Source organism: Vicia villosa, unplaced genomic scaffold (genome assembly GCF_029867415.1).
Source record: "Vicia villosa cultivar HV-30 ecotype Madison, WI unplaced genomic scaffold, Vvil1.0 ctg.001470F_1_1_1, whole genome shotgun sequence".
NCBI lineage: Eukaryota > Viridiplantae > Streptophyta > Magnoliopsida > Fabales > Fabaceae > Vicia > Vicia villosa.
In genome coordinates this window covers 185,592-197,666 of record NW_026705628.1, presented here as the reverse complement: position 1 = coordinate 197,666, position 12,075 = coordinate 185,592, and the positions used below count along the sequence as shown (strand labels likewise).

Below are 12,075 nucleotides of genomic sequence, written 5' to 3'. Positions count from 1 at the left end.
TAATAATATATTTATTTATTTATTTAGCTTAAATTTAATATACGGTTCAATCACGGTTGAACTGATTAAACCATAACCCGCATGTTTTAACGGATCTTTCTCCAGTTTAGTTTTTGAAACATTGAATTTATCGTAACAATTTAATTAACTAATCCGCGCATCGCGCGGATAGCGGTCTAATTTTTAGAGAAACGAAGAAGGTGACGGTTTACTAATGCGTGTGCCCTTTCTGTTTGAATTCTTGAGTTGTGTGAAACTAGAAACCGGACCGGACCGGCCGGTCGGACCGGTCGAACCGGGAACCGGCCAGGTAACCGGTCTGGTTCAATAGTCAGATCGGGTATGCCATCAAACCGGTGGGAACCGGTGAAAACCGGGAAAACCGGAAAACCGGTGGTTTAATTGCTTTTTTTTATTTTTTTTTTAACTTTTTTTTTAAACTTTTTTTTTTAAACTTTTTTTTAACTTTTTTTTAAATTTTTTTTTAAACTTTTTTTTTAACATTTCTTTTAAACTTTTTTTTAAATATATTTAGTAGTGTATTACTTAAATAGCATTCTCACATAGTTTTTTTCGTTAGTGACAAATTAAAAACTTTATTGTCTATTTGTTATCTTTGCTAATAAATTTTCTTAAATAGCATAAACATATTGAATTTTATTTGATTTTCTTTTTAGGAGGATCCTATTTTGAATTAAATTTGGTACATATTGGAGTTATTTTGTTATAAACTATTCAATTAGATTATGTTGTAATTAGACTTTGTTTGCAATTATACTTTGTAATTTTTTACTATTTTGTTATGTGTGATACCTTTGTTTAAAATTTGAATTTAAGTTATGAAATTGTGAATTTATGATATGATATTTTTAAAAAATTTAAAAGCTAGTTATATTTTTTTAGAGACTGAATCATCCGGTTCGACCGGTTTTATACCTATATAATGACAGGTCCATTCAACCGAGTTATCCGGTTTAATCCGGTTTGATCGTGCGGTTCGACCAGTGACCCAGTGGTTCGACCGATAAACCAGTGACCCAGTACCCTCACCGGTTCGATGACCGGTCCGGTTTTTAAAACACTGGATGTAAGCCTCTTGAATGTTTGACTGAACAATTGAAACATGAGTTCTTCCCCTGCTCCTTTAGTAAAGATAGTTAACATGGTGAAAATAATATGTAAGAAGGTGGGGATTGAAGATCAATACATTAACAATCAAAGGTAAAAACTTCAAAATTGGCATAACACTCCCAAAGCAATAATCTCACTATTAAATTTGAAATTTCATAGTAGTCTAATAATCTGAAGAAATGATATAAAACAATACAAATAAAGACACATTCAAACTTCATTGCTGTTCTAACAAAAGAAAGAAAAAAAGAAAGAAAGTAAATTGATAAATATAGCCATATCCTCTGCCCTGCATAACAACTTATTCCTAGAGCCTCAAATCAAGAATCTACTTTTCCAATCCATTAGGCAATGCAAGAGTTTTTTCCTCTGAAGAGTTAAGCTCGTCCCAAACTTCAATCCAAGTAACCATAGCATCAGCAAGCTTGTTGAAATAGTCATCGACCAATCCGAGTTTCGCCTTAACTTTTTTGGAGAGTTCAATGTAGCATTTCTGAGGAGTTGTGCATTCCTTTGGAAGAGAAACAGATTGGAAAAATGGTATCAGTTCTTCCTGCCAGTATATTCCTTTGTACTCTTTCTTAAGATTCACAAATGGGTTGCTAGCTTTGCTGTGCCACAGATATGGCAAACCTGTCTTCACTCCTAGTCCCAAATGGTCACTTATCACCTACAAAGGGTTTAGTGGTGAGCACAAAGTCTAACACAACATATAACATGGGAATTGCTAAAAATACACTCTCTGGCACCAATCTAGTTCCTCGAGTGCAAGTATATCATAACAGATCATATGTTCGTTGACATTACAATGACAGTATATTGTTAGCACTCTTTCGAGGACATATACATTGATGAATGAGTTAATAGAATAAATATTTGGAATACCTTTGCGCACCAGCCAGCCCACATATCATCATAGCGACCGATAGGTTGGCCATCGCCCATGAGTCCAAAGTACAATGCAGGGCCGATCAAATCACGGTTGAATGCCAAATTCATACCACACATGGGAAAGAGGGTTCCCTTTGGTATTGTCATAACAGCATCTACATACCTAAGAAGAAAACAATATCACCTCAACAAACAAGAAATATTCAACAATGCGGTGTTTGATAGTGATGAATTATTTTATTCGATCATTTGGTATTCTTGGTGGTGGCTCGCAATTGCAACTAAGGATAGAATCAAGTGTAATCTCTATGAGTGGTTTAAAAACCCTCTGTTGTGTATTTGAATTCTGTTGGTATATTGCTTCTCTCTTGTAAGGGTTGAGTACCCCTAGTACTCTATTCTAATACAAGTGTTAATTATGAAAAAAAAAAAAAAACAAACAAGAAATGATGATAGAATAATACGACCTATGAAACACTAGTCCAGTCATAGACATCAGGCACAATACTGACACGTAGACACTGATGCATATACTAAAAGGTACCAAAACAAATACCTAGTGTTTCTTTCGAGAGGCTTGACAAGCTGAGTCGGAGCATCATAATCAGGAATATTAAGCCAGAGTCCATGAGAGACTGCTGTTGGGACACCTTCACGAAGACTGAACGGATATCCGCGGACAAAATCCGCACCTTCTCTATATGGATCATACAGAGTGTTGAAGAAAAACGGGGTTGATGGAGTCAGCAAGTTCTTAACGTGCTGCTGCAAAGCATCAATTTCTTTGCCAGATGGATCTTTGGCAACCTGAAAAACAAACAAAGTAAAATTGACAAATGACAAACATAGAAATCAAAGATTTAAGAAAGTGAGGTGAAGAAGACATACAAAGCAGTCATCATCAATAGTAAAGATGTATTTCTTTTTGGAGATGGCGAAACCGAAGCAACGACAAGCCGAGTCTTTGAATGAAATACATGAAGCCTTAGGACCCAAAATACGGTTAATATCGTTACGGTTATAGAGTTCATAATCAAAGCCTTGAGGGACTTTGATGACTTTAGAAGGGTCACCATCTTGTATGATGATGAGATGATATGGTTGGAAGAATGGTCTCCACTGTTCCAAGAAATCGAGGTTCCTTATTGTTGGAATCACTATGTCCAGTTCATCTTTCAAAATCGGTGTTACTGATGATGAAGATGACATGGTTAAGAGAGAGAAGAAAGACAAGGTTTATTGTTGTTGGAATGTGTTGTTGTGTTGGGGGTTTTGTAGAAGGAAGATTATGTGAACTTTGAAGTCATCGCCAAAGGTTAGTTGTATATAGTAGCGTCAACGTTTATGAGGAATGGTGCCAAACATTTATCATCTGTCATTTTCTGTTTGCTAGTTCGCTCCAAATGCACACAGAATGGTCATTGGAGGTTTGGGAATATTGTTGTTTTGTCCGAACACAACCAATACTAAGGAGAACATTTCAGGCAATACGTCACGCACAGTACTTTGCATAAACATCAATGTTACTTTGTTAGGCATGATTCCAGTCAAGGAATTTTGTCTTGTTTTGATTGGTTAAATAGGACTGCTGCAAGTTCTACATGGTTTTTTAACCGTTTGTGGGAGAATATTAATGAAACTGCAGTTTCCATTCCAACACTCGATCACAGAATGTGGTCCTAAGAAGTTGTTAACAATGCACACATATACGTGCAAGGATTGTGAACAAAATCAGTTTTTGGTTTTTTTCCAAAGCAACTTACTATCGTAATTTTAAATTGCAGTTGCGATTGTTGTTCAGCTATGGACTGTGGTGAATTTTAATTAAAAGATTCTCGACTCAAAATACACCGATAAGAAATATTAAAATTATAATTTTTTAGTTTTGATAAAATAATTTAAAAGACATAAAAAATTGTTTTATTTTAATTCAGTCGCCGTAAACGCTACAAGTTTTTTGTACAACAAAAGTAACTAATTAAAATTGTAATAAATTGTGGTATATGTCTTTCATTCTCTGATAAGCAGCAACTTAGGCCCAACAGAAACAAGACCAAATCTGTTTGGCTAAAAGACTTTATTATTAAATAGGAGGGTGTTGTCTTTAATTTATGTTTTTAAATTAAGTGGGTTTTAGGCCCAGCCACCTTTAAGAAACCCTACTATATATTGTAAGGTGAAGTTAATGAAAGTTAAGAAGAAAAGTTGTTTTTATCATTTATCTCTTATGCAACATTAGATCTAGTTTTCCCTTAGTGTAATCTATCATTGGTGCTCTCATTCCTTGCTACTCATCCCTTCCCCATGGCTCCCCCAAAACCTTCCAACCCACCCAACAAAGACATTATAGATGAAGCTATTGCTGCTGCGGTTCAGACCTCCCGGATGCATCTCGATTCAGCCATGAACGAAACTCAGCAGCAGATTGACGAACGCTTTCATTCAACCCACGAAGAGCTGCAACAGTTGCGCTCCCGCTTGGACAGCGACTCACACGTCGAAACCCAGCGCTATGAGTCTCTCTTATCTCTATTGCAGCAGCTGAATCTCCAGCGGGAAACCCTTTCCGCTGCCGTCTAATCTGCCGAAAACGCATCAGGTATCACTCACTCATTGTCTTCATCACCTAATGTCTTCCCAAATTTTGTTCCCACCTTAACTACCCCTGTCCATACACCTTTCCAGCTCACACCCACTCATTCATTTGTTACTACACAAACAACCATTCCACAACAACAACCATACCTCACGGCCGCTCTACCACCCCCACCCTTTCCACCATATTCCCCTTATTCCCCAAATAAAACCCAACAAACTCACGCACACACTCATATTCCTTTGCATCAACTCTCACAAATTCCACCTCTACCCACCTTTCTCTCACCGAAACTTGAATTATCCCTCTTTGATGGATCCAACCCCCTTGAATGGCTGTTCCAAGCGGATCAGTATTTTAGCTTTTATAATTTACCACCAGAAAATAGATTATCCATGATTTCTTTTATCTGAAAGGTGATGCCCTAAGTTGGTTTAAATGGATGCACCAGAATCGTTTGTTAACTGATTGGTACTCTTTTACTAAAGCATTAGAGTTACGATTTGGGCCTTCAACATATGAAAATCATCAAGCTGCCTTATTTAAATTAAAACAAACCGGGTCTGTTATGGAGTATCAAACTCAGTTTGAGCAATTAGGTAATCAAGTGGTTGGTCTTCCACCTGATGCGATACTCAATTGTTTCATTTCCGGACTCCAAGGAGAGATCCAAAACGAGCTTGCTGTCCATCGTCCCACCTCTATTTCGCAAGCGATTGGCCTAGCAAAATTAATTGAATCTAAACTCAAAGATACTAAGCCAATGTTTTCAAAACCTTTCTCACCATCCTACACTAAACAAATACAGCCTTCACCTGCCCCCACCTTTTCCAAACCAATTTCTCCAAATATCACTACCCCACAAAAGAGCCCATCCGCCCAATCTTTTCCCATCCGAAAACTCACACAAGCCCAATTGCAAGAAAGGCGAGCAAAGAGTCTTTGCTTTAATTGTGATGAAAAGTTTATCACGGGTCACAAGTGTTCCACTAGTAGGTTCTTTCTGTTATTGGCTGATGAAGATACTATGGAAGAGCAGCCAGACTTTGTTGCTTGTGAGGATATTACTACACAGCCAGAACTACTTGACACTTATTTCCAGCTGTCCCCTCACGCTCTCACAGGTCAGTTCTCACCATAAACACTCAAATTTCAAGGGCTAATTGAAGGCTTACAAGTAATGGTATTGGTTGATACGGGCAGCACTCATAACATTATGCAACCTCGAATAGCGCATCATTTAAATCTTACACCGACCCCTATCACTCAATTTTTGGTTATGGTTGGTAACGGGTCCCATTTGCAGTGCCAAGGCTTTTGTGATAATGTTCCAATCATGTTGCAGCACAGAAAGTTCAATTTACCCTTCTATTTGCTCCCAATTGAGGGCGTCGATGTGGTCTTAGGAATAGCTTGGTTGAGAACTTTGGGCCCTATCCAAGCTGATTTTTCTATCCCTTCCATTACTTTTACACATAATTCCACACCCATTACTTTAAAAGGAGACCCTAAATCACTTCCCACTCATACTTCCTTCCACCAATTACGACACCTAATTCATACAGATTCTATTGCTTCCTTCCATTTGATGATATTGCAACCCACTTCCCCTCAAACTCACCATTCTTCACAACAAAACCCATCCACTTTCACATTACCCACTAACCTTCATCCTGATATTGCGAACCTCCTTCAATGTCACGAATCTAACTTTCAACCACCTAAAGGCCTCCCTCCTCCAAGACCTTATGACCATCACATTCCCCTTCTACCCAATACTCCTCGCATTAATGTTAAACCTTATCGCTACCCTCATTCCCAAAAAGAAGCAATGACAATTTTAATCCATGACATGTTACAAGAAGGAATCATTACCCCCACCAGTAGCCCCTTCTCCTCACCCGTCTTACTCGTAAAAAAAAGATGGATCATGGCGTTTTTGTGTCGATTACCGGGCTTTAAATGCAGTAACAATTAAAGATCGTTTTCCCATCCCAACCATAGATGAACTACTAGACGAATTACACTCAGCTACCATTTTTTCTAAGATAGATTTACACTCAGGGTACCACCAGATCCGTGTTGCATCGGAAGATACACATAAGACGGCTTTTCGAACTTTTGATGGGCATTATGAATTCCTTGTCATGCCCTTTGGCTTGACCAATGTCCCATCAAAATTTCAGTCAGCAATGAATGACTTACTCAGACCCCACCTAAGGAAATTTGTTTTGGTTTTCTTTGATGATATCCTAATTTATAGTTCTACTTTTAGTGATCATTTATATCATTTGCAGGTTGTGTTAAATTTGTTACAAACAAACTTTTTTTTTGTGAAATTTTCCAAGTGTGTGTTTGCAGTGCAGCAGATTGATTATCTTGGTCATATTATATCAGTGGGTGGCGTGGCACCAGACCCAGAGAAGGTAAAAGCCATTTTGGATTGGCCTCAACCGCGTTCACTAACGACACTCTGTGGTTTCTTAGGCCTCACCGGATTCTATAGACGTTTTGTGCAAAACTACGCCACTCTCGCCGCTCCCCTCACCAACTTATTACGATCGTTTGTTTTTACATGGAGTACAGAGGCTAATACATCCTTTACAGAGTTGAAGCACAAGATGACCGACATGCCGGTTCTTGCCTTATCAAATTTTACAATTTTTTTTACAGTGGAGACAGATGCTTCAGGGGTCGCCATCGGTGCTGTGCTTTCTCAGGAGGGTCACCCTATCGCGTATTTCAGCAAGAAAATGTGTCCGCGGATGCAGGCCTCTTCAGCGTATGTGCGCGAAATGTTTGCTATGACAGAAGCAGTTAAGAAATGGCGTCAATATCTAATAGGACAACAGTTTCATATTTACACAGATCAGAAGAGCTTGAGAAACCTATTACTACAGAAAATCCAGACACCAGAACAGCAAAGATGGACTTCTAAGTTAAAAGGGTTTAACTTCGAAATCTTTTACAAACCTGGTAAAACCAATTTGGTTGCAGATGCTTTGAGCAGAAAATTTGGTGCTGAACCTTTGCTTCTCCTCTCCTTGTCGTCCCCTGTACCGGGTCTCATTAACCAACTCCAAAAGTTTTATGCACAGGATCCAACGGGTCAAACAATTGTAACAACACACACAGAAGCGAACAAATCAGAAAAAGGGTTCAGATTTAACAATGGCCTACTATTGTTCAGAGAGAAAATTTTCTTACCAGATGCGCACAGTTTTCGTTCTTCCATCTTGCGAGAATATCACATCACACCTTCAGCTGGCCATTCAGGTGTTAAAGCCACAATAGCACGAATAGCAAATTCCTTCTCTTGGCCATGCCTTCACCTCGATGTCAAACAATTTGTGAAACATTGCACAACCTGCCAACACATCAAGTACGTCACTAAAAAAAAAAGGTCTCCTTCAACCGCTACCAACACCTAACCAAGTTTGGGAGGAACTTACCATGGATTTTATTACGCATCTGCCAAACTCTTTTGGTCACACGGTGATTTGGGTCATCTGTGACCGTTTGTCGAAGTACGTCCATTTCATCACCCTTCCCTCTCATTTCTCTGCAAAAGCTCTTGCCTCTCGTTTCTTGGTTGAAATCTTTCGACTACATGGAACTCCTAAGTCCATTGTTTCTGATCGAGATCCCCTGTTTCTAAGTGCTTTTTGGAAAGAATTTTTCAAGAGTCGGGGAACAACACTGAGATACAGCACGGCCTACCACCCAGAAACAGATGGCCAAACTGAAGTTGTAAATAGGTCCCTAGAAACTTACCTCAGGTGTTTTGCGAGTGAACAACCCCGAAGGTGGTACAAGTTCTTACATCTAGCGGAATTCTGGTACAACACATCATTTCACTCTGCGATTCAAATGACACCTTTTCGCGCTCTTTATGGTCGTGATCCCCCAAACCTTCCGGCATACTTGGCTGACAACTCTCCTCTAGATCCGCTTGATGAGTCCCTAAAATAGCATCAAACAATTATCACGGTCCTAAAGAGAAATCTAGCGAAGAGCAGAGTGTCCATGGAAAAACAAGCTAACAAACACAGAGTTGAATTTACCTTTCAGCCTGGTGACTTAGTGTTACTCAAGCTCCAACCGTATCGGCAAGTATTTGTTAACAGAAGAACATCAGAAAAATTGTCACAACGATATTTTGGACCCTTTCAGGTCATCAAACGCGTAGGCGAAGTCGCTTACCAGCTAGATCTGCCATCCTCCTCACGTGTTCACCCCGTGGTACACGTCTCCTTGCTTCGACCTTACTACAGCCCCAGCGTCACCACCACGGTTCGGTCGCTTCCCTTGCAACACGCAAGCACCATCTTCGAAGAACCGTCAACTCCTTTGACGCCTAGATCTGCTTCACCACCATCGGATCCTCCCAATATGTCTCTAGGCTCTGTTCAAAAAAATAAACAAACACATGTTAGCACGAACATAGCGGAGACGACGACCAAGCATGATCAGAGTGAAGCGAAATCGAACATCTTACATGATAAGAGGGGTGGTTCTTCGGTTCGTTCGTTTCAAAGAGGAAACATGTTGGAACCCCCTTCAGTTTTTTTAGATGGAGCAGAAAAAACAATTGCAAAGACTTTGGGAGCGAAAGATATATCTGAGGTACAAATGAAACCTCTAGATATGCATCAAGTACATCTAAGTAAAGACTCTACTGGCCAACCCACGCGTGTTCCCTCCCCAACACCGTCGGTCCACTCAACTTCCGCCACACGTACCGCTATAGCTGTTCCCCATTCTCACGTGGCCCCCACTCTTTCTGACCAACGGCTCTCTGAGCTTCCCCACACGCAACCTTCCTTTTTTCCCTCAATTCCCACTTCCCAAGACAAAGCCAGCCTGTCTCCCACTACTAATGGTACCGCGCCTTTCCCTCTCACATGTAACCCTAATTCTACATCTTCCATGGGCCATCAATCTCCGTCCTTGGGCCCACCATCCTTCACTGACCCAATTACTTCCTCATCTATGAACCTTGAGGACAAGGTTCTCATTGGGCCATTGAGTATTGATAAGCAGCAACTTAGGCCCAACAGAAAGAAGACCAAATCTGTTTGGCTAAAAGACTTTATTATTAAATAAGAGGGTGTTGTTATCAATTCAGCTTGTTGTCTTTAATTTATGTTTTTAAATTAAGTGGGTTTTAGGCCCAGCCACCTTTAAGAAACCCTACTATATATTGTAAAGTGAAGTTAATGAAAGCTAAGAAGAAAAGTTGTTTTTATCATTTATCTCTTATGCAACATTAGATCTAGTTTTCCCTTAGTGTAATCTATCATTCTCAGTATAATTTATAGCATTTATATAGTTTGTTGGTTAAAAAATGAGTCTAACTAACTAAGTATATGTTAGTTAGTTTAAACTACTAAAAAAGACTTAGTTACAACTAGCTAAGAAAACTATAAACTTACACGGGTGTATACAACTCCTTCCCTTAGCTATATATCAACACAAGTGTATAGTATAATCACTCAATTGATACCTTCTCTAAATTATTTTTACAATCTTAAATGACACATTCCTCGACAATGATATTATCACTGACTCTATTATCATTGACATGAATTTTGTTTTTCTTAACTTATTCACTCACTTCATCATTAACAACACCTTCCAAATCAACGACAGTTCCTTCATCATCAATTTTTTCATCTAATCCTTCACTTCTAACAAGTTTTGCAAAAAACATGATTCGTATCACTTCCTTTATCTAGTGTGCCATGTCGTTTCCATGCCTCTGATTCATTAAAAATCACATCTTAAATTCCCTTTATCTACGGGAATGTACATTTTATAGGCACTTGTAAAATGATATCCTATGAATACCATGCTTTCACTTTTGTCATAATTCTTACTTCTTCATTGATCACGTATATTCTTGAAACACTTTGATTCAAATGCTTTGAGAAGCGTCGCACTTGGATTTCTTCCACTTCAATCTTAGTTAGGCACTTTCATCTTCATCTTCTTGGTGGAGCATTTATTTAGTATATATGTGGTTGTGTTGGTAGCTTCTTCCCAAAATATATGAGGCATGTTCTTGTGCTTTAGTATACTTTTTTCAATATCTATGATGCTCGATTTTCTTCTCTCTACTAGACCATTATACTGAGGAGTATAGGTTAGTTAAACTCATGTCTTATGCATTCACTAATGCAAAATGAATCAATCTCCTTTGCAATTTACTTTCCACTACCATTTTTCCTCAAAACCTTTACTTCTTTCACACTCTACTTCTCAATCAATATTTTGAAAGCCTTAAACACTTCAAGTGTTTCACTTTTGAATTTAATGGTATATAGCCACAACATTCCTGAATATTCATCAACAAAGTGATGAAATACTTGCTTCCACCTAGTGTTGATAATTCAAATGGGCCACAAATATTAGAATATCTAACCTCTAGTACATCATTTAATCTCTTAAGTATGCATGATGCAAAAGTAAATCTGCTTCGTTTTCCTCTTAAAGAGGTTTCACATGTCATTGTGTTTAAACTCAGTTAAAACAACCATACACTAAATTATTATATCTTAATTCACTTAGGCATCTAAATTTCATATGACCATACCTCATATTCCATAACCACTCATGTCCCTAAATGCTTTACATGCCCACCTCCTTTGCATTTTGAAGTCATCTAAAATTTTGACTTTAATATCAACTTCTTGTGTGAATCAAACAATTGGAATGTGTCGCCGCTCATGCTTACTTAAAAACACTTTTATACCAGTTATCATATACACAATAGGTTTCACATTATCCAAATTACATAGATTACCTTTTCAATAACTGCATTATTCTTATCCTTTATATTGATCACAATTTCACACATGCCTTATGTAACACCCTTCTAATCCCACAACTATTTCGCATATAATTTACAAAAATAAATCAAATAAAAATCACCACTCAATGGTGTCACACTTCATATAAAACATCATAGTAACAATTCTTGCTCCGTAACACAAATTATATCCTTATAAAACATCATATAATAATTCAACAAAGACATCGCAACGGGTTCACAGTCATAACATCACAATTAAGTTCACAAAAATTCATACGTTGGTCTCCTTAATTATTAACACCAATCAATCAAAATTGTCATAAATTATAACAACGTCAAAAGGACATAATCGTTCGTAAAACTTAGCGTTCCCAACGCGATGTTACATATCAGAGCAAGACACCTTCTAATAACAAAACTAAATAAAATACTCTGAAGCTATCTTCAAAGTCTCTAAGAAACTACTTCTCATCACTTGCGCGTTACCCACGTGGAGGTAACTTTCAAACAGAAAGGGTGAGCAATCATAATTCATTATAAAAGATATAAGGAAAAGAAGATTAGTTACAAACAACATCATATAACACATCTCATTTGTCAACGCATCATACTCACTGATACTTCATAGTAATATACAAACATC

At 38.1% G+C, this 12,075-nt stretch overlaps 1 protein-coding gene across 1 annotated transcript; it reads right to left on the bottom strand.

Annotated features, from left to right (window-relative positions):
* Positions 1-1,236: 1,236 nt before the first annotated feature.
* On the bottom strand, positions 1,237-3,461 carry LOC131635364 (UDP-arabinopyranose mutase 3-like). Its single transcript, XM_058905979.1, has 4 exons — positions 2,911-3,461; positions 2,579-2,829; positions 2,017-2,185; positions 1,237-1,801 (listed from the first exon to the last, which is right to left on the bottom strand). The coding sequence occupies exons 1-4, from the start codon at positions 3,229-3,231 to the stop codon at positions 1,460-1,462; spliced, it is 1,083 nt and encodes a 360-aa protein (XP_058761962.1). The 5' UTR covers positions 3,232-3,461; the 3' UTR covers positions 1,237-1,459.
* Positions 3,462-12,075: the final 8,614 nt, after the last annotated feature.

Coding starts and splice junctions, on each gene's coding strand:
- LOC131635364 (XM_058905979.1), bottom strand. CDS start 3,231: ATGTCATCTTCATCATCAGTAACACCGATTTTGAAAGATGAACTGGAC. Junction 2,830..2,910: donor CTATTGATGATGACTGCTTT/GTATGTCTTCTT, acceptor TTTGTTTTTCAG/GTTGCCAAAGATCCATCTGG. Junction 2,186..2,578: donor CCTCTCGAAAGAAACACTAG/GTATTTGTTTTG, acceptor TTTTCTTCTTAG/GTATGTAGATGCTGTTATGA.